This window comes from Triturus cristatus, chromosome 9 (genome assembly GCF_964204655.1).
Source record: "Triturus cristatus chromosome 9, aTriCri1.1, whole genome shotgun sequence".
NCBI lineage: Eukaryota > Metazoa > Chordata > Amphibia > Caudata > Salamandridae > Triturus > Triturus cristatus.
In genome coordinates, this window is record NC_140592.1 from 63,115,072 (window position 1) to 63,138,733 (window position 23,662).

General features: G+C 47.0%; 1 protein-coding gene across 2 annotated transcripts in view; it reads left to right on the forward strand.

Annotated features, from left to right (window-relative positions):
* The window catches only part of PLXNA1 (plexin A1), a 507,337-nt gene that overhangs the window by 322,525 nt on the left and 161,150 nt on the right, over nt 1-23,662 (forward strand). For both annotated transcript variants that reach the window (XM_085624414.1, XM_085624415.1), the window contains exon 9: nt 5,664-5,864. In XM_085624414.1, coding sequence (XP_085480540.1) covers nt 5,664-5,864 — 201 coding nt within the window. The remainder of the gene's footprint in view (nt 1-5,663; nt 5,865-23,662) is intronic.

Sequence of the window (23,662 nt, forward strand, 5' to 3'; positions counted from 1 at the left end):
ACACTGTATTCACTGGAGGAGTCCACATCAGAGGGTCCCCCATCCTGTAGTGGGACCCAAGGTCTGAGGGGATGGGAAGTAAAGCTGTGGTGGTCGGTGCTATGGGGAGGGAGCCCTCATGGCAGAAGTAAGCGTTGGGTTTGCATGGGTATCTGTTGCCACACAAGGCCATGTCGTCATTTGAACCACTGAGGTTCAGGTGTTCATTATTTGAGTTCATGATGAATCTCCGGGACATGTTAAATCGTGACTGATTGTACCATAGGTCATTACCTGCTGAGTAGCGAAGGCAAACACTTGTACATACGCTCGCTGTTGTCCAGCTCACCCACTTTGATGGTGGTGTCTGGAGCCCAGGACCTTTCCTCTTGCAGGTCCAATTTCAAGAGCGGTAGGGGACTTCTACAAACTACTTTTGGGGTGAGGTTGCCCCTTTTTTTCTCCCAGCATCACCTTAAACCATAATGTGCACCAGGGCCCTTCACTATTGCCCGTTTTATTTAGCACTTATCTTTTCCCTCTGGCAAAACGCATCTGACTGGCATGTTCGATACTTCTCTCCTGAGAGGGGGCATGGTTTGTTCTGTCAGGAAGTGAAGTGTGGGCTGACTTATCAGACACAGGTTGTGATGGCCTTTGGATAGTAGACACCAGGGTTAGACTGTCCTATAGGGCAATCAGGCAGTGCCCAATGGGCTGGTCTGACAGATCAGTGCTTGGGCTGTTTTTTTTTTTTTTTTTTTTTTTTAGCAGTTGTGAGCTGGTTTATGGCCAAGTGGGCCCGTCTTTTCTGTTGATCTCCCTGGTATTGCCACTTTTTAGCTATGTGCTTCGCTAATGTCGCCCGCTTTTATTTTGGTGTCCGGGCCTATTTTTTGTCCTAGTCCGACCCTGTTAGACGTCTGCCCACTGCAAACCTGGCTGAGAGCATCGCCCCGTTTCACACAGCCTACAAGCCGATAATGAAGGCCGCCAGTGGGCTTTGGGCGATTTCTGGTCTAGGAGTGGTGAAAGCGGCAACTTTGTGTCAAATCTTCCGTTCTCTTCAGTGCCTTTCAGGCTTTCCTTGAACGCTTGTTTATTTTTTGCTCCTCAATGGTTGCGTCATTGCTGAGTTTCTTTGGCTCCTACAAAATGATTGACATAAGCTCGCTGCCAGGGTCTGCATGGCCCTTTCCTGTGCCAGCTCCTTGTCCTGCAGAGCGGAGCATTGCGTTCCTGTGTCAAGGCTCCCGGCATCACTGCGTCACTGGCTGCTTAGTTCTGCCTGGCACATTGGCAGCCTGTGGGCAGAATTAGCAGTCCCTAGACGTAGGTGGTCTTGGCATATGCTAACAGGATGTGTATTCTGCAAAAATAAATTGTTCTTAAAGGCGCCGTGTCATGGTATCATTTTTGGACTTTTATTGAATCCTCACCCATAGTTTATTAGGTATCTTTTTTTTTTTTTATTTTCATCTCCAGGATGGAAGTGATGTATACCTTCTAAGTTGGGGGCGTCTCGATGGAAGTGCAGTGAGGCCTCACATAAAGAAGCTGGAAGACATCGTCATCCTCTCCCGTGCTGACAGCACGCACCTCGTACTTTTCCTCTCAGACCAGACCCCCAAAGCACAACAAGCACGTTGCCCGCTTGCATGAGCTTAGTCGCCAACTGGATGAAATCCAAATGTCTCCAGCTCAATTCGGACAAGACAGTAGTAACTTTAGGCAGAAACAACTCGCAGTGGGAGTCCAAGGGTTGTCCGGCTGACTCTGACCCACACCCATGCCAGGAACCACCGATTCATCATCAACAGCAAATTGGACATGACCGCACAAGTCCATGCCATCACTGCATAGCGCTTCTACACCCCAAAGATGCAGAGGAAGATCTTCAAATAGGTCCCAAGCAAAACCGAAAAGGCACTCGCGGCCCAAACACCAGCAAGTTGGACTACGGGGAGCACACTCTACACCGGAATAGCCAAGCAACCTCCCAAAAGACTACAAACCATCCTGAACTTGGCATCCAGACTAATCCTCAACCTCTCACGGAGAACTCTCATCCTACCACACCTCGGGGAACTCACCTGGCTCCCGACAAACAGACTCTCTTATTTCAGACTACTCACACACACATACAAGGTACTATACAGCTTGGGTCCCACCTACTTGAATTGTCACATCTCCTCCCACTAACCACCCACATGCCTCTGCTCTGCAGGACTCCCTACTCCTGCACATCCCACGCATACACAGAACAAGATCAGAGACGGGCATTCTCTTACATCGCTCCTCAAGTGTGGAACGACATCACACTGCACATCAGAACCTCTTCTTGAATTCCCCAAGAAGCTTGCGGTAGAAGTGCGCTTTACAAATGCATAGAACAAAGACATCTGGAAAATTATCTCATAACTTTGATAAGTAACGCACACACGCCGGCTTCGATGAGACCTGCATTTAATCTAGCAGCTGTCTCCATGGGAGGTTGCAGATGTGAGGCGACCCAACCAAGACATCCAGTTTCACCATCGGTCGATGAGGTGTCTTTCCACAATATGGCTGATACTGGTGACGCTACTTTCCACAGAGCTGGTGTCTGTGGCTGTCCACAGACCAGCCTTTCATCTCTTGCTCCCTTCCACTGGCCCATGGATTACAGACCTAGTCAGCGGATCCTCCCTGCGTGACTGAGGCGGGAGGAACACTTGTGATCCTCATAGTCATTGATGAGGTATTGTCCTGCCTGGACGTCATTTCTCTATTGGGTGCACATGGGTCTCTGACATTGAAGTTCTTGTAACAGGTCTGTTGCGTACGCCCCGCACAGCTCTCAAGCTAGAGCATCAGCTCATTGGCTGTGTTGCTTTCTTTTTTATTTACTCTATGGTGGTGCTGTTTGGTTGGCTGCAAATGTATCTCCTCCATTGTCCTTTGGTTAGTACCGCAGCCCCTTCCTTATGATGGTAATATGTCAATAAAGCACAGCTTGCTTGCTTAGGCAGGGTCTAAACAAGTCAAAATTAGAGGGAGAGTTTCAAACGAGTGGTGATAAAAAAACATTTTTCCGTTTATTCACGAGGGAGCTTTTGTTGGAGTGGGTCTTAAAATTCTCGAAGTGAGCCCTAGATGTCGCTGAACGAACTCCCGGTCTTCCATCCGATGAAGACAGTCTTCTCAACGACACTACTACCTGGCACAATATACACCCAGTTATCTGTTGATGTCGTTGCCAAACTCAGTCTTGTCTTTGCGACAACGTAAGCCTTATGTTTCATGATATCCAACCAGTTATCTGTTCCTCTTGTACCAATATTCTACGTCTTGTCTTTGCGATGACCAAAGCCCTTATGTTTCTATGGTTTGGTGGTTCTGGATGGGACCTGGGGTTGAATCTGGCCTTCACCCATGATGTCGCCTCCGGATGCGTTGGAATCCGCGTCTCTTATGCTTTTCTAGTTAATATGTTAACCTTGACGTGCATTGTAACTTCTGTAGCAATGATCTGTCTGTTCATGGAGGGCCTTGGTGCTGAATCCATTCGGTGTCAAGGATGCATATCACTATGGCGACCGCATGTTCTACGCTGAGGGCTGTGGCCTTGCGCCTCTGCCTTATTCACTGTACAAGGATCATGTACTTTGTGAGACAGTTCTGCGGTTCCCTGAACATTACAGCTGCTTCTTGCCATTGTAAGCATCTCTAAAGGACATCTTTAAAGGATGCTGTTGCGTTTCATTCGATGCACCTTTATCTTGCAGCACTTTGAGGTGTTTGTGAGTTATTGTGATATCAAGGTGGATGGGGTGAAGCTGCCCGTCCGGATCCTGGTGACGGAAGGACGTCATATGCGCCAGCATTTGATGCAGAGGTGTAATGCAGATGAGATGGGCATGTATTGGACCGCCCTTTCCCATCCATTTACACCGCCAGGAGCAGAATGTGATGGACAGGTTACAAAAATGCTCATAACGCCGATAGAATAACGGGCAGGTGGTGGGGGTGTCTCATTTCCAAATGGAGATCCTGAAGCCATCGTTTCTCCTGCCTCCCTCAGAGACATGTGGCATAGGGGTCTGAGCAGCTACAGTGTGCTCTGTGGCATTCACTATTGCATCTTCTCCCCGAGCTAATGTAGACCCAGGGCAATCCTGTGCCTCCTGATGGCTCCACTAACAGTGAACAACAAAGTGATGGACGTACCGTGTACCTGCCCCGCTGCTGACATGGCCAGTGTTGGGAGCCCGCAGAAAAAATGAAATGGGTGCTCCTGTAAACCTTATTTGACTTGTTTACAATTCTAGGTGGAAATGATGTCTTCTTGAGACAGAATAATTTAGTCCTAATGTACATCTATACAGCCTAATACTAGGGTCGCCCACTTGTTAGATGCTTTCAGTGTTGGCTGATAAGGACGTGGAAGCTCGAAGACGGTGCTGTACCCAGGATCACATATTATAGTAAATTAGAAATCCATAATACATTTCTCCTTGTTGGTACTGGGGGAGTAACTTGGATGCTCTGGTTCTCTTTTTCAGGGGTGAGGCTACTATTGGTGCAGCTGATGCCGTGGCACCGGGGCCCAGAGCCCGAAGGTGCCCATTGAACCGTGATAATTGCTGTATTGTACAACCCCCACAGCAGCTAAAAGGGCCAGTTTCCTTGCTTGTACCGGGGACCATGGCGTCCTTCAATACTAATGTGGCGACTAGGAGAATAAACTGTACGTTCACATCCCCATTTATGCCGTAGGAAAGCACTGTGCAATCTTCTCAATGACGGAAATGTTTCAAATTAAGCAACAGATACTCTCGAGCACCAAAAACAACAGCCCAAGTCTTTGTCGGTGTTGATACTTGTTTATTTCATAATTCCACCACTCTAGGCAACACGTTTCGTCTTGTTAAAAGACTTCCTCAGGGCACAATAGTAAAGTCAATCTTCACCTTCCTAGTAAGTAAAGCTGCAAGATAATCTCATCGGTTAGTCATTACCAATTCATTAGAGAGTGGTCTATGCAGTGGCATCTCTATTTCAGAGTGAGAAAGTTCATAGGGCCTAAAGAGTCAATACAAAGAGCACTCGCAAACGAATTGGTAACGGCTCTCACATTTTGCGACTATTATCTTGATCTTTACTTGGAAGGTGAAGATTGACTTTACTGTTGTGCCCTGAGGAAGTATTTTAACAAGATGAAACACATGTTGGCTAGAGTGGTGAAATGATTAAATAAACAAGTATCCACACCAACCAAGACTTGGACTGTTGTTTTTGGCACTCGAGGGTACCCACGGCGTCCTTGCTCTGCTATTGCTCCATTTAGCAGCTTACCCTCAGTTTGGCCATATTCATTGTCACTACTTATGCAAAAGGCAATATATACTTTGTGTGTGCTCTGTACCCCTGAAACCTGTGAAGGATGGGCACATACCCTTATCAACCTTGGGGAATGCCTTCTGTTGTACGATGGGTTAATGTGTGAACAAACTTTATATATATACTTATCCCCAGGTCTTGTGTTTGAATTCTAACTAGCCTATTGACTCCTGAGGTCAGTAACTGGTGTACCATAGAATTGGGCTGTAATATGGACGCATCTAAGTGCCAAAAGACTTCAGTTTGTTTTTGTGCGCTAGAATTACGGTCCGTGTTTTGATTCTCATCCTCTTTTCTTCTAGGACTGCCCCCAGATCCTGCCCTCTACCCAGATCTATATCCCAGTGGATGTGGTAAAGCCGATCACCCTGACCGCCAAGAACCTGCCACAGCCACAGTCGGGCCAGCGCAACTACGAGTGTATCTTCCACATCCCCAACGAGCCAGCCAAGGTGACCGCCCTGCGCTTCAACAGCAGCAGCATCCAGTGCCAGAACACGTCGGTAGGTCTGAGCCCATTGCGCGGCTTGCTCCGCCATCCTCTTCCTGGGGCCGTGCGCGCCTTTCTCACTTTGTTCCAATCTGCTCTAGTTGCTGTACGGTTTGTTTTTATCTGTAGTGATTGGTCTGTGGCACACTGGTTTCAAGGGGCGATAGGAGGTCCTTGCGGCCCGGCACCTATGAAAGCGAATGTTAGCAGGAGATGGTCAGAGGGGCTCGGCCTGGGGGTGACCGCCTCTGCCTCACCAGCCGCTCAGCTCGATCCCTTGAGGACCATGACTAGTGCCTACTTTCTCAGGTCTACTCCAGGAAGATTCATCCGAGGCACCTATGCCAGGGGCTGCTTGTCGTTGCTGGCATTGACTCGATTTTGGCATGGGTCGTCTTGTCCTTCCTGGGGCTGTGTGTGGCCTTGGCAGTGATGGGTAGAATCGGATGCTTTTTTCTTAGCCGGTGATACTGGCTCCAGGGTAGACATGTTCTGTACCACTGCGGGGGCCTCTGGAAAGTAACCAAATAAAGCATGGTCTTGAGGGATGCTGGCGTGTCAGCCTTGCTTGTAGGCCGGCATCTCTTATGGAATGATGGGGCTCGTAGGAGCTCAGATTTAACAGGGGTCGTTTAGTAGGCACTGGTCAGGTCTAAGCGTCTAGTTTCCCCCTTGGAGGCCCCAGCCAGAACTGTGTGGAAGACACTCGATCACTATTTCGCCAATACCAAACCACCATGGATCCCTCAACACGCCATGAAGTGGTCTCATAGTTATTACGCTCCACTAAACTCTCTCTTGCCCGTCTCTAGAGTGTTGTCTCTACGAAAATGGGTTTGCTGCCACTTTCAGTTCCTGGATTGCCATGTCTACTATTGTATTATCTTGACTTGGTTTTTTTTCTTATGTTTTATATGACTCTCAGGATTTGTTTTACCTTATGCTTTGTTTTATGCTTAGTTCTTGCCTTCGTTCCCTTATACTACATTAAGCATTTTTGTACAAGAGATTAATTCACTTTACCTGCCTTTTCCAACATGTGTTCTGCGTTGCTGCATCATGGCAACTTATCCATAAAGTACTTTGGAATTAAAACAAAAAAAACCTTTGAAGACCACTTCTCTGGGGCCCCCGTGACCTTTTAACCTTTGGCCTGCGCCATTTATCTCTGTACAATGTCAGTGAAGACATAGCCTGTGGCATTAATGCGGCCGTGAGGCAATGGAGAGTTCCCAGCACTAGTAGCGACGTCAGAGCAGCCTGTGCGCTGCACTCTGGACACACTTGTGATTATATTTTTTTGTGACTTGTCCTTGTGGCCTCTGAGTGTAGTGTGGGGCACAAGCTGCGGTGCGCGTGCCCATGGGTTCTCTGGTCATCCCTATGTGCGCCATCTGGCTGATGCCAATGTTCCCCTGCCAGGAGACCTCTTGGAATTGTAATTTGGTTGGCACTCTGGGTCGGGTTGCTTCTTTCATTTCAGGGTGCCGATCAGTGTTTTGGGGGTCCAATAAAGTTCACCAGAATGTGTACAGAGTATATTAAGTAGTTTATATTATATTTGGTTTTTTTAAAGGTTGCATTTCAAATATTTGCATACCAGTTTGTTTTAGACCCGAATGTAATTGCTGATGTATGTTGTGTGATCATAGACATGTTTTGTTTAAAGGTCTTGTCGACCAAAGAACTCTTAACAGCTGCCAACTTTGCAACCGAGAGCACGTATCCCATTGCTGTTTATTTAAGTATACTTTTCTTTCTCTAGGTTGCTTTTTTAACCCATTATTCATCATGTGACCAGCAATTGAATGTTCTGAAAGTGTGTGATGGCGAGACGAGGTCTTGACATGCCCAGGTTCCATTCCTAGGGCAGCTGCATATTGTCTTTTGAGGCAATCCCAGGTTAAAAATAGGCCTGGGCGACACTTCCATTACGATGCCCAAATGTCGCTTAATTTCATGTTATGCTAAATTCCTGAAATTATGCCATGTGGGGTAATTAGTGGTGTTACACTTTTAGTGCAAGATCACAGGCATGTTGTAACGTGGCCGAGCTCTTAGGTTGTTGACATTGCACCCCAGGCCTGCGCAGGGGTTGAGACCCTCCAACAAGCATTGGGGCTGCACTTGTGAGGCTGACCTTACCCTACACACAAAGTTTCGGCTCTTTCGTTGATTCCGCGACATGTACGGAGAACAGACTCCCTGTGTGGCCTCATGTGATGTAATATGAAGATGCTATTTGACCATCAGGAGGACTTATTTGGTATGATCCTTTTAATTGAGCATTAGGACGACATATTTGTGTGGTATGGTCCTTTTAACTCTTTCTGGGAGTGAGTAGGTCTGTCACCCTGGAGGAACTCCGTGTTCTTGTAAGAGCTGAACATCCATGAGGCACTTGTTGGTGAGGTGTCGCCCTCCAATGTAGAGAGGCAGATTACGCATGAGAGCTGGTGAGAGACGGCATGCCAATGGCATGCTCTTTATCATCGTGTGAATTCAACTTGACTAGTTAAATATGGTGTTCACTTCCTCAATTTATAGAAAACAGGGGCTGCTTACGGAAAGCCGCCCAAGACCCGAGGCAGTCTACATGACACGAAACAATGGTTCCAAGTGGAAGAGGTATCTCACTTAATCGATCAATGTGGAATAACCATCATCTCTTGCTTGCAATGTTTATCATTAATTTTCTGATATAAAAAAAATCAACTATCAAATCAGCTGTTTGAAATAAGTAACAAACTTGTCTGCCTCAAAAATACATATTTAATTTATAATACAAAGTGCTCAGTGATCCCACAGTGTAAAGACAAATGTAACCTATAGAAGCATGTAACACAATAATTGACACCGTTTCGGCCAGTTAGTAATGTTGGGTCATCATCAGGACGGAGAATGTTTGATCCAAACCATTAATTGGGACCAGAAGTTAGAGATCCTACAGGTATGAAGATAGTCAGGTGGGGGCTAAGCCTTAAAGTGAGGTGGAATCACAGTTTCCACGTTAAATAATGGCAAAAGGGCCCTGGTGTCGCTACGCGACACTGGATATCGCAAGGGATTTGGAAGCTCCGCGCATCTCACTGTGTGATTCCAGGAGAGGAGTCCAGGCATGGCTCAAAGGTTTATAAACATTATTACATTGTGTGCAGTGGGGGAAGTGAAGTTCTGTTGGTTAAAATGAGATCTGAAAATATAATTTAGATGCAGTAAACCGTCCCTAGACAAAGCTGAACCCTGCACACCAGACCAGGCGTTGCAGCAACTGAATCGAGTAGAACCCATTCATAACTGGTTCACTGGTATTTCCACAGATATATGCGTTTAAGATGTTCCAAGTAAGGCTTAAGGGTTCCAGATTGCAGGCTGAAAGCCAAGACAGGGTGAACTATACACGTCCTTGGCATTGAGCAGTGTGATGTGTCCGCATTGCGACTTTACAAATGTAACTCTTTGTTGAAAAGCTAGTCTGTCCACTGGCAAGAAACAAATGAATTTAGAATTATCTTGATTTATTTATCAATGCATTTCTTTTTTGGGAACTACAGTTGTTCCTGGTTGGGTCGTCCCACATTTTGGTCACATTTCTATCGCCTCCTACACAATCCTGCTTTGCTTTCATTCTTGGGGTTTTTGCCAGTCTCAACAATTGGACACTGCTTTGAGAAAAACAAAGGATTGGCATTTATTTGTTTTATTTAGCAAGGTTCTTTCCATTTTCCCTTGCGTTGGCCCTCCGGTGTCCATTCCCGCACTTCTTGGGTGGTTGGGAAACCCTTGTTCGAAAAGATTGTTTTCGTTTTTTGGGCCCTCGCACGTCTAACACAACCCATGAATTGTAAGTTAGCTTCTGTTTATATGTTTTTTTTTGTAAATGAAATGATTAATTTGACATCTTTTGTGACAAATGTACACGAGTGGTAAGTCACGCATGACAATTGCGTTGGTTTGTGACGCTGGTGTGTTGCAGTAATAAATAGGACAGACCTGACTTGAACGGCTTCCCACTGAGAGAGGGTGCCTCGTGTACAGTTTGCACAGTAAATTGTTAAGCTCTGCTTTTCTGTATTTTGTTGCCACTGGATGGCGCCAGAGAGGAGACACTCTGCTCAAGTCACTGTATATTGGTTTCTACCCACGGTGTACCTCCGAGGCGTCGTGGGACAGCGGGCTGCACGCACACTGACAGGCCTTTTTCGGTTGTTGTGCAAACGTCATGTGATCGTTTTTTGCGCGTAGTAGACTACACCACCCCTGGTATCGTCAATAAATGTTCCTCGTCGTCCACAGTTTTCAATATTTGCAGCGATGTGCAGTGTCTCGTGGCATCTATAAGTGATGCTCTCTTCTGCAGACTCATGGGGTGTTTGCTTGGTACAGAGGCCGGGCACTAAGCCCTCACATAACATGACGCAATTCGTCGATTCTAAGCCCTGCCAGTCTTCCTCACTAGAACACATGATGTGACCCTCGGCAAATCTAACATTTTCAGTTTCTCCGTTGTCTGTCGAACTGAGGAGTCATTGAAGATGTCCTGATCCAAGCTTGCCCAGGGCACTCACTTTTCTTTATTTTGTGTGTTTGGGGGGGGAAGGGGGGCGCCCCCCTCCCACCCCTCCCTCTCTCTCCCCCGCCCCCATCTTAATTATGTATCTCAAATTGAAACTTTAACATATTCAATATTGTTTGACATCACGGGGCATAATTTAGCAAAATGGGTCATAAAATCGAAAGTTGTTCCGAACAGAGTCCCTGAAAATAATTACCACATAAAAAGCTGGCAGTTGGCTTCCTTTATAAATCACCCCATACGTTTGCATTTCTTAGTTTCTAGTTGTCCCTCAATGATTCTCTGAGTAATGGTGACCTACCCCCTCCTGTAGAGGGGGTAGGTGTGCGCCTGGGGTGTCGCCGGTGTGCGTGGAGCTGCGCAAGCGCGTGCCAGGAGAAGGCGCGCGAGGTTGATCCCAGCTCAGTGCTGCTTACCTGGCTCAGTCCGGGCCCATGGATTGATTTGCTGTCTCGCGCACTGCAGCGCGTGCGCCCTCCGCAGACGCCGCGTGATGGATGAATGCCGGGAGCTCATTTCCCCGGTGGTCCTTCCTCTTGGACCATGTTAGCGCTTTCCACATAAATATTGCTACGCCGATAGGCCACTAATAACATTCCATTCAATATGTAGAATGAATACTGGTGCGAGGCTAGGGAGCGCGCGCCACGCAGACCGCCATGTGCCAGTCTCCAGGTGCACTGAAGGGCCAGCCTCTATAAGGACTGGTGGACACAGGACAAAATTACATCATGTGGGGACTGTCTTTATTATAGCTCCTTTACCTTGCTCTAGTGTCTTAGCGCTGTAAATTAAATGAGTACCATTAGATTGGACATCTTTTACACAAAGATGTCCAATCTAATGGTACTCATTTAATTTACTCTTTTGGTCAATCGGACCCCCAGATTATTATGGAAATTTAGTGGCACAAAAATGGAAATTTAGCGGCATTATTGCGGCTCTTTGTTTAACTCGTTATCATTCTTTTTCAGCCTTAAATCCATGGAAACCGTAGTAGCAGAGTATTCCACTGTGGAATAGACATGTTTAAAGTGCCTGCAACTCTACAGAAGCACAGCTCTAATCCTAACTTCGCGAGAGGGGGCCCTATTTCTCCCTGGAAATGATTTAGTGCCCATGTATGCACCCTTGCTGGGGCACTGCTGCCACCTGGACCCATGAGGCGTGATACCTCTTCATCAAGCGCCCTAGGGCGTAGGATGGTAGTTGGTGGAGGTGCATGGCCTGCGGCAAAGAACGTGTACGATGGAGATGGTAGAACTGAGTGTGAGTGAACTATGAGTAGCGCTATAAAAATGAAATGCATGTCAGAGAGGGGCTACGGAGGTATGAGGGGTACAGTTGGAGGGTAGTAGCAGGGCTTAATTTTTGCTCTGCACTGTCACCTAATTGTCAATATCTGCACTGATGACAGTCTGCCACATAGTGCTGCTGTATTTCTGATTTCATGATGAACACAGCAATAGTGTTTATTCATTCAATATTCCTTAAAAGGGACCAATACCAGCCGCCCGAGCCAATCCTATAGATTTGGGGGTTTGTAATAATCTGAACAGTCTCACTTGTAGGGTGTGATGTTTGGGAGTTGTGTTGGTTCGGTCATTGGCGCAGCTGGCAGAGGCAGTGGGAGATGCAAGCTGCGGTGGCCACCTGAAGAGGGCCCTGGCACTTATCTTTTTTTTTTTTCACGAATGAAGCACTGGGTGGTAGTAAAGGAATTTGTGCAAAAAGACGTCAATGAGGGGGCGGCAAAAGAACTGTGGCATCAGGCACCCACCAGCGCTAAAGCCAGCCCTGGATGTGGTCACTGTTGTGTAAAATACTGCAGCGAGAAAACACCCAGTTCAGAGATCCTTGTGCAGACCAGGTTTAGTCCTGGCAGTGCTGACACAGACTTTCATATAGATTTTGTAGTTGGGTTAATCGAGTGCTATATGGCAGGGTAAAACACCCAATAGATACAGTGCTAAGAAATTGCAAAAATACGCAAGTAAACTCTAGCTAAAATTAAGTATTACTTTATACAAACCTATCTTGAATCTTGCAAGCAGATTTCTGCTGCGGGCGCTTTAACCTCCTAAGCTACCTCACTGGCACAGCCCCATTCAAGTAGCAATAGTGGTCATCCAAGAGTTGTAAGGAGACATAACCGCACCCACCCACACACACACACTCACTTTTGAAAGTCTTCAAAAATGTTGGTTATTTTTATAAAATATTGTTTTCTCTTACTTAGCAACCCCACTGATCCTCTCCCTTTCCACTGCCTCTTACGCAACCCTCATGCACCTTAACATTAAATGCCAGCTTGACTTTCTGAAAATCTAAAGCACAACCACCCCCCCCCCCATCTCACTGACCAAGCTGCTCCCCTGCACCCAGAAACCATTGTATTATCTATTCACTTATGCGTACAGCTGTCTTGTATCAATGCTGTCTCTTCACGCCAACATATCTCTTCATATCCGTCTGTCTTCTAGAAACAGAAAGTGGAGAGACATGATGGGAAAGAGTGCAATGTGAGCAAGAGACGGCAAGGGGGGGGTATCTAGAGAGATAAAGAGCGAGATACGCAGAAAGCAGACAGACAGAAACTGTGTCGGAGTTGAGATGGAGAAGGGATAGACACAGAAAAAGAGAGGTGGCGACGGGTGGTGAAAATGGACCTAGGCGCAACACTTCGGAAGAGGCAGGGTTGGTCCTGAAGTCAGACCGGACACGAGAGGTCGAAGAAGGGGGGTTTGGAAGGTGCAATCCCGCTTCTCTCTGAAGTTTGATTAAAAAGGGTTATTTCGTTTCACCCCTCTCACATTTCTGCAAGGTTATTAGTCAGAGACTCGCCTCTTCTTCATCCAAAGTGCACGGGCCACGGACACAGATGCCTTCATCCCGCAGGAGTAATCAGGCAGCTATTGCAGCTGTACTGCGCCACGTAGTGACGTGTGCGCGTACAGGCAATAAGATGTCACCATCTTTTTGGCTGCCTGCCGGAGACCTTTTTCTCGGCCCAAAAGGTCAATATTGCGGTCATCGCGCTCTTCAGCTGATTTTGCGATAATTTTGTTAATTGCGAAAAGCTGGAGGGTCTGGTCAATGTCCTCTGCCTTAGCCCCTAACTCCATTGCATCGCTCCACCGAGGGGGTCTCCGAAGCGGCCCAGGACTTCTTCAAACTAGGGATGGCCACCATGGTCTGGGAGGGCCTGCTCCAATGCTTGATTTTAAGGATAGCCCCTGGGTAGGGAAAGAAGTTACATTTTCTACCCCTTATGAGCATGCAATCAACAGCCTTTGTGAAGCGCAACACAACCCCCCCCCCCAGGGGTATCTGGGCGCTGTGTCTCTGTCGAAGAGCCGGTTCTTGAGTCTCCTTCAGAAGTGAGGACTAAAGGGCATTCTGGGTTTTTGAGTACCTAGCGTCGCTTTATGTAGCACTTCCAGGTCCTAACAACCTCATGTAGCGCTTAGATTTGCACTGGCTTCCAGGGCGCTCCTTGAATGCATGATTGAAATGGGTGTAGTGTGAACCGCTGCGTGCAGTGCATAATGTTTGAAGCCACTGTAGGTGTTCCGGAGAGGATAAGAGTAGGCACAGCTGTGGAACCTGTTATAAAAGCCGTGGATGGTGAGTTAATGTGGTCAGCTGGAAAAGGGCACATGCTCTGTGCCCGGTGGTGTGCATATTTACAGAGTGCACAAGACACTCTGGTTTTACTAAGCTCCTAGTTTTTAACATATTACATTTGCATTCTCATCTCAGAATATTTCTACTGTGAGAAAATCACATTGCTACTTGCTTGTCATTTTCTTATTACAAGCGAGTAGTGAAATCACATTAACCTGCCCTAGAGGACAACACAGAGCTGGCGCTCAAGTACATTCTCTGTGCACGGAAAGCCAGCGAGAACAAGCATTGGCAAAGTCAATAGGTCTTGCCTATGAGAACTATTGGCAATATAGCCATGCTGTACAGCAGCGCGGATGCTTTGCAGTGTGGCTAAAACAATTGTGAAAAAACGCTATGACACAGCCAGGGTTAAGTGCGTTAGTATTGGATACATCATAGTCCTATTTATTATTATTTTTAGCCATGTTGCACAGCTGCCGCGCTGCTATACTGCAGGGCTACAAATCATTGGCAAAGTCAGGACTGACCATGGTGTACAACATGCAAATAAGACAGTGGCACAGTTAATAGTCTCAAAAGTGAAACCTATTGGCTTTGCCAATGCTTGTTGGGTCTCGACAGAACACCCCTGTGATAATGAGCAAATCAGTTAATCTCCCTATTTGTGGAAAAGAAAAAAAAATGGCATTTTACAAAAATCCTACCACATAGAAATAGCAATTGCACCCATATCTTAGTGAAAATATATTTGACAACAGATGTGATCTGCTTCCACAATAAACATACTTTTCAAAGGAGAGAAGGCTTTCTTTGAAGTGTGTGTGCTGTAGTAAAACTTAGCTACAAATAGCAAGAGGTTCAACAGGGATGACCGGGAAGAAGAAAAAATAAAAGTAGTGCCTCAGTCACAGCAAGATCTGCGGAAGGAGAGCAATCAAGTTGAATTGGTACTTGGTCTGTGCTCCAGCCGAAAGAAGAGGAAATGAAGCCAGCATGCACTGGCCAATTAGAAATCAGCAAATAAGAGTAACAATGAAACCAGCGAATGTTAAGCAATGGACGCGTTGAAAGCCCCTTGTATACAATATCTCTCGCAAGCGAAAGCGCATTTGCTGTTGCAGGCGAGACATGAAAATGTAAACTCCTACGTGTCATGAAGTACAGAGACTGGGCTTGGTGTTTGCGCACCATTTTCCTCACAGCGTCTGAGGAAAGTGAGTGCAGACGTCTGCAGCTTGGGCTGCTTAGCAGTAATTGCCCGTTAGCACGGACACCTTGTGGAGAGCAGTCTCGCCGGCAGCAGCCCTGCGTCAGAGCACAGGTCGATGCAACAGCATTCAGAGCTCAGCTCCACATGTGATAGCCGTGACTAGTGTTAGTATGTTCCTCTGCTAACTTAATCAAAAAACAACATGGCCGCTGTATGCAAATCAGGCTTAACATTTGTATTTTGAAAAGCTGCCCCACTGTTACTAAGACACACATGTCCAAGTTAGCACTTCCTGTCAATCTTAGGTTCCTATCCAAGAAAACGTTACATTTTGGACCTTGTAGGTAGTTGAGATGTTTAAATTGTAAATTTGGGCTCAGAAATCCCAAAGTGCTATTTACAAAACGTACGACTGGCAGACTGTCTCCAAACAACACAGACTTGGGGTCAATAGTAATAGTGTGGGAGAACTCTAGGTCTAGTAAGTAATGTGGTCATGTAATATATGGAATAAAATACCCCCAATGTTATATTAAAAGTATGTTACAAGCCCCCTCACAGTACTGTGGCCATATAAAGGTGATTGACCTGTGGTCCAGTGTTTCTATAATATTGTCTCCAAACTTCTCAGCAACTTTCCATATTCTTCTTATACTGTATGTATGGTTCGGGGTATTTTCTACTATCTCTTCTGCAAATATACAAACTCTGGTGTTCAACTACCCCCCACCCGCCCCCTCGTCCTATGTTCGACACCAGTGGATTAAACCAGCAATTGAATGCACTTGTAAATCTACAACTCTGCAGGTTGAATATTCCCCAGCGCCTCCTGGCTTGGTGTTGTGGGCTCGCTGAGTTTCTGAAAAGGTTTGCTCTGAGCCTTGCGTGGTGATAGGTTTTGTCAATGGGGCTCTTTCACAGCAGTGGTCCATACATTGCTAAATGCCGGCCTCCTTTGTGGTTTTAAGCCTGCTTGTGGTGTACCGCACTCTTGGAGGCTGGAGATGAGGGGTGCTGACAGGTGGGGGAGCTGGCCTACTGGAGGAGGACTGGGTGAGCGCTCTCTCCGCTACTGAGATGAGTCCTCTGGGGGAGGAGTCAGACACCTTGAAGTAGGTAGAGAGTAGTGAACAGGCCTCTGTCCCAGGGGCGCGCTCTCTGCAGAGGGGACACATATGTTAGTAGTGCTTCTGACACCCATTGCTGTGACATATGCTATGTTTGCATTTCTGCCCTAAGGGGCAATTTCAAAAGTTATTATGTTTCATAATTTAACCATGACACCCCTGTGCCTCATTTATTTGATTAAATATTGATATTGCAGATCAGGGTACCGATGTCATAGATTATTTTATATGTCAGATTACATTTTACCTCACCATTATCACTAATTTGATAATTGTGAATATAGTAACAGTAAATAGTGGTATGTGTGCATGTATTTTTGGCATCTGCAATTGGACAGTGCTGCACGTCAGTCCCCCACCAAATAATACTTTGGGGGCTGTACATTTGGCCTCTCAACAAGTTTCAATAAGCTTGATAAAATTTGCAGGCCTATGCTCAATTTTTGCAAAATTTGGGGTTAATCAGCCAATTGACAAAGTTGTAGGGATATTTTCGGTGGTGTTTTTTCATTTTTTTTGTTCAGCGCGCCTTAGGATTTTCCACGACAGCGGTACGTTGCATGCCCTGTAATGCAGTTATTTCTCAGCGGGAAAGAGGGCGTCACGGTGTGCCAGTGTTTTCATTCATTAATCTTTGGCTGTTTTTCTGATACCCGATATAGGAGAAAAAATTGGACCATAAACCGGATCACAAGATCAGTTTCTCTGGCCACCCCAGATTCCAGTCACTGACATTTCATTTTGGGGTAATCTGGGCCCTCTCAGTCCTAACTTGGTAGTGGTCTGATTTGGAATGGTGTCCAAGGTGGGCAATTGTTTCTGCCTCCTTGTAATAGATATGGATTTTGAGCGCTGAGAGTCCGCATTACATGCCACTATTACCCAGAAAGCCCTGTAGTTATGCGATCATCAGAAAGAACAGATGATGGGCGGAATGCCGAACAATGCAAAAATTCACCCCCAGTCAACAGATCTGGGTTTGATCCATCGTTTTTTGGCCACCACGCCACCCCAGTGTAGACCCAGCCATATGCAAATCAGTCTTGACCCTGCTCCTCAGGGAACGGTACAGCCTGAACTGCCAAGCCAGGTCCTCCCTGGACCAGAAACAAGCATCCTGGGGACAGATCAAGACTGATTTGCATATGGCTGGGTCCAAACTGGGGTGACGTGGCAAGCAAAATAACAATGGTTTAAACCCAGATCTGACTGGGAGTGAATCTTTGAAAAGTTTCAACATTCCATCCATCATTTCATTTTGTGATGTTGCTATGTGCACCCTAAGTGGGAAGGGTATGCCCAGACGTGGGTCCCGTGCTCACTACGCCACTTGATTCAAGCTAGCCTGGCTGACGAGGGGTGATACCCTGAAACTGGTCCCAGGATGCTTGTTTCTGGTCCAGGGAGGACCTGCCTTGGCAGTTTGGGCTGGACTGTTCCCATGGGGAGCAGGGTCAAGACTGATTTGCATATGGCTGGGTCCCAACTGAAGTGACGTGCTGACGGGGGGTAAGTGTTTGAAAACGTTCAACACTCCGTCCATCATTTTATTTTGTGATGTTTTAATGAGATCATCAACAGGAGACGGCCTTGGGGTTTATTGGGATTAGACCATCTGAGGACCCCGCCACAAATCTCCCCAGGACATGAGTGGGAGTTGAAGCACACAGCAGAGGAAATGCGCAAATCTTGCAAAGGGCAGACCAAAACTATTTAGAAGTAGACAGTCAATCAAATATTTCTGTTTGTACACCTCAGAACCACTCTCTATACATCATTGAAGTTTAAAGGCCGGGCTTCCACACTCCATGTTGTTGACTGGCATTATCGCACCATGTACGTTATGTCACACTCGACATGTTGGTATACAGTACATAAACTCGTTACATGATCCCCAATTCCTTATTGGCAGACAACCAACCGTATACCCTCTTTAGTCTTTGTGCCGTATCTTTATATTTTAAAGTAGTGTTTGATTTGCAGTCTGATGCTGAGATGTCACTTCCAGAATATTTTCTCAAGCCGCCACCCACTTCAGAGTCTCACATAATCTAAAAACTTTCCCTTAAGTGAAACGTCACTCCTGCAGTAGGCTAGGCTGCCCAAATTTGCAACTTTTACTAGTGCTACAAGAAAACCTATATGAGCAGTCTCCAGCCTACCCATTGCAAAGACATTTTTTAAAAAGAGAGCATTCCTAGATGCTTCACAGCAGATATTCCTGCCTTGAGACAAAGCGGGCGTGCGTTCACTCTCGTCAGGATTTTACATTTCTAGACCCCACCAAGAGGCCAGTCGCATGAAGATTGAGGTTTGAGTGTTCTTGGTAATTCCAGGTCACCAAGGATAACAGTGCTCCACTCTGGTTTTTGTTTCACTGCAAATGCATTCTGGGAGTTGTAGTCATTGTTCGCACACGATCTAGTTGCACAAACATGCATGAAAATAATGTGCAAAACCGAAGGCCGGGACTTCAGGATGTTGTTCTTACATGTTCGCTGGCATAGCACACAATTTATCTGCGGAGTTCAAGGGTATGGAGATGTTTCCATTTTATAACATCTTGGGTGCTAATGACTACATGGCATGAAGATCTGTGATGCCCTCAGCGATGCCAGGTGTGTGCCATCAGTGACAAAATTTAGTGAGATACAGGAAGGTTCCGGATTCGACAAAAAGGATTGTTCTACACACTCAAGTGAGAGCCTTCCCCCAGAAGAATGAGTTTCCATCATCCGGACACTAGGTTTCTACAGTGAAGGACATTTTGGAGGTTACGCAGTGTGATGCTCTGAAAAATACTCTTGAACCCTTTAGCACAACTTTACGCAAACCCTGCTCTCTTGTGTATCTAAAGATTGTGATATCTGAAAAAGTTCTCTATACCATAGCTCGTTTGGTATAGCCAGCACTGGAATCTCTTCTGAACCTATCGAGAGAAGCGCCCTTATCCTCAAAAGACATGACCACTGTCGACCGCTCCGGCAGGCGGTCAAACGATAATCCATGGAAGAGGTAATCTCCTCTGTGTCCACACAGCCTTCGTTCTCCAACACTTAAAGCCCAACGCTTTGATAGAGGGAAGACCGGTGCACCACCGGTGTTTGTTTCTGTGAAGCAGGATTGCCCTGGGGTCGCCAAGGAGGACTCCCTCCACGTCAGAGTTTCAGGAGAACCAGTGACTTCATAGAGGATTCTGTAGACTAATTGCCTGTAAAGAGTCCTATGTGGACATCCTGAACATCTGCCACGGATCCTACCTAGGGGAGCATCTTTGGACCTTCCTGCTGAAACCTTGGATGCGCGCCCATGATCGCTCCATGGACAGACCTGCACACACAGCCAGGCGAGCTGGAAATACCTAATTACTCGGATTACGAGAATAGGACCTGCCTTCTGCCAGGGTTCCATCCCTCCTCCGCGAGACGGCAACACACAAAAGCTAATGAGCTTCAGTTTTGGGGGGCTGGCTGGCTTGAAAAATCAGACGGGTGAAGGAAGTTGAAAAGTGACTTTGTTTAAAATAAACCCCCGTAATCCGCCTCTTTGAACATTGTCAGGAGGCGCAGATCAAGGCGACGGCTGCGCGCGGCTCCGTGGGATTGTCATGAAAAGACAAGCTCAGATGAAAGGGCAAAATGGCTCCCAATTACTCGGCTTTCGCTCCCAGTGCACGCTGTGGGGTTTGTTGTCGGCCTGCGGGGCCTTCTGGAGGCGGGGGGCTAATGTGCGCCTGGTCCGCATCTGGGGGCGCAATGGACGCGGCCCTGTTAGTTGTAGCTGCCTTCCTGCGATTGGTTAAAGACGATATGCACCAAGGGCACCTGCTAATGGCATCTCTGGACTAAAAGGCAGTGTCTCTAAGCCCTGGCTGCAAGCCAAGTCTGCCATCCGCACGCAGAAATTAATGAGATTTCCGAAATATTCCTGAAATTAAAATATAACTTGCTTTTTATAGAGCAGTTCATGACTCAATTGTGTACTTCCGAAGGGCTGTGGCTGTCCATATTAGTGTTCCTTAATTATACCATACTATATTTACCGACATTGGAAGAATGAGGGGCTGAGTTGGCTGTACTGGGATTTAGACTCATGAGTTGCGGGTCACAGCAGTTACCTGAAAACCATTGAAGTGCCCCACTTATGGCTATCTCCACGATTTATGACTCGACCGACAGCCAAGCAAACCAGAACGCGCACAGCAAATGCTATATTTGTGAGCTCACACATTTATAGAAATAAATAGCATCTAAAATCGCAGTGTCCTTAACAGCACATATTAAAACCAACACATAATATGGTTAGAATCATCACATTAGTGGTAGGTGGTGTGATATGTAATCTGACCTGTAGGATCATTTGTGACTTTGATAATCTGACCTATGACATCAAGGGTGAGGTCACGAGTATTCCATTTGGTGTGCGTGTTATGGTTTGCCTGGCTGTTGCGCAAGGTTTTTACTGTGGAGCTCACCCTATCGGGTGAATTTCAGGGATTTTTAGCAGCCGCGGCTGGATTTTAGGTTTTGTTTTGTATCCATAACTTAACTACAACCTAGGAAAATGTATAATGGGCTCATTTTTAGGCCATTCAGAGAAAAAACACACACCTGAGACAGGCGCTGCATTAACAGTTACTATATGTCGGCCAGGCAAAGCGAACCAAGTGCTTTTTGTCATTTTCAGAGCCCTTTTAGTCATCCAGGGTGATGTGGGCTGAAATGGCTAGTTGTAGGTGGTTACTTCACGCAGAGGGCGCTCTGGTTGGTCCCTTTTCTGCCAGCAGCATCCACCAGAAACGAGTTGGGTTGGAGGAGAGGCTCCCACTGGAATCTTAAGAACAGTTGTTCATCAAGAAAGGGAAAGGAAACCTTGCGTGGTTTTGAGATGGGAAACCGCCTCCGAGATCCCTGGAAGTATAGCCCCTACTCCCGTCTTAGCTGTCTGAAAGAGTACCCTTTGCTCCCCTCTCGGATCCCTGGAATGTAGTCCCTGCTGAGATATATCTGGAAGTGTAGTCCCTACTCCTGTCTCAGATGTTTGAGACGTTACTCCGTGCCTCCTTCTCGGATCCCTGGAAGGTGGTCCCTTGTGGGATCCCTGGAAGGTAGACCCTTGTGGGGATCTCTGGCAGTCTAGTACCTTCTTCTCTCTGATATCTGGAACAGTACGCCGTGATCCTCGTTCGGGTCCTGGAAGTTGGTCCCTTCCTTCTGGGGTCCCTGGAATGGTGATATCTGGTCACCAGTTGCAGTGTCCGCATCCTCCGTAAAGTCAGGAGGGCCGAACCCTGCAAGGAGCGGCTTCTATCTGGAAAGGAGTCCACACGGAAATTGGCACCGGTTGATCTTGTGAAATTGGATTTTGAAAAATCGACATCTGCCCTCTGCTTGCTGAGGTTTTGTTATCGTGCAACGTCCCTGGTACAGAGTTATTTGGAGACCCCGCTGCTTAGGCTCGTGCAAGTCTGTTAGTGCCTGGGAGGCGGAAAGAGTGTGTGTGGCTACACCAGAGACAAAGTGACAAAGAACTGTTCTGCCTCAGTGGCGCGGAGAACTAGAGCGCTTTATCCAGTGTCAGACGTGACCCCGTCCCCCAGGAGATTTGCAACTCCACAGCTCTGTCATGTCCAGTATAGTAGCAGAAGGAACTGTCAAGCAAGATGGGCTTAAATCTGCCTTAATCAGCCGAGATCGCACCAACTTGGCCTGTGTCCCGGCCTCTCCCTGGTGCAATGCAGCAATGTGTGCCCGGGGTCACTGGGCCCGGCAGTCGTGCGCTCGGTGACAGTTTCTGGAGCCTGCCCATTTCTCTTTCATGTCAAGTAGCTTAGCTCCTGCCAGAGCGGAGTCCCTGGAGGAGGCGTGCTGAGCGTTAGCGGGTGGCGCACAAGTGCGTGAAGCTGAGCCGGGTCGATTGGGCCATGAAATCCATGAAGGAAGTTCATTGCTCCAGATCTTGGTGGATTAATGCTGTTTGCAGAGCTTTCCAGCCGAGAGAGAAACCGATCTGATGTATTGATGATCCAGCCGTCTCGTGGGAGGACCGCCACGCCACGGCTGTCCCTCGCGCTCCGTCTACTTCCGGGTTCTTCCTGACGGAGTGAAACGCTCCTCGGAAGATCTTGAGCTGGCTGTGGATGGTTGAGGCAATGTTGAGCCTACACCTCAGACGGGAGAAGCTCCGGCTTACTCGCTGGAATTCAAAGTTAGAAATATTAGTTTATGATGGATCACCCAGGATCAGTGGCTAACGAAACTTGAAGGGCCCCCCTGCAAGGTAAATGGAGGGTCCTCCTCCGAGCTCAGTCAGGAGCTCTCAGGACGGAGTACTGTGTGGAGGGGGCCCCCTGGAGCTTGGGGGCCTCCCCGCACCGCGGGGGATGCGGAGGCCTGTGTTACGCCCCTGCCCAGGATCTAGAACAACTTAGGAAAGACTTGAAGACCCTACCCTTTAAAGAACTCTACATCACAACGCATCAGATGTCCACTACTCTACTCCTTCTGTTACTCGTAGACTTTTTTCTTTTTGTTCACATAGAGCGCTTTTCTGCCTTTGTGCAATGGAAATAGCATATACATTCATTCATACATGCATATTAAGGAAAAACATTCTGAGCTTCTGTGCACTTGAATGCTGGTGTATTCCATCGTCTCTCCAGACTCTACGTTTCCTTGGAATCAGTTTCTTTGCTCTTTATTCTGCCCACGAACCTTCCTGGTTTTCTCGCATTCTTTTATTCGCTCTACCTCCTTTATTCTTTCTTCCCTTGTTGCTTCCTTTCCCTAGCGTTAGTCTCTTCTATCAGCCAGACTTTGTTTTTCACCAATTTGTTCCATATATGCTCCTCACATGTTTTACTCCTGGTTGTACCCGCACCCTGCGTCAGTGTGGGATTTAGCAGCCGTCATAGTCTTTTCCATGCAGTGTCTTCTAGTTGTCATTATGTGTGGCGCGGCCTGTGGTGTAGGGTGTCATCAGTGAAGCCGCTTTCTGTTAGACTAGGACAGGGGTCGCCAACCTTTTCTGTAATAAGAGCTTCGTATCTTAAATTAAAATCCTTTTAAGCTACTAATATTAGTGTTGTAGGAGTAACCATATCAGACAGAATTACACTAGTGGCGACCATAAGCAAGATTACCAGTAGCGATCACTTCATTGCTTCCGGCAGGGTCGCCAGCAGTAATGTAAAAACGTTTTATCAATTTGGAATACATCTACATGGGTAATATGTAACCACCACAGCTGCAATGCCTCTGCTATCGGGG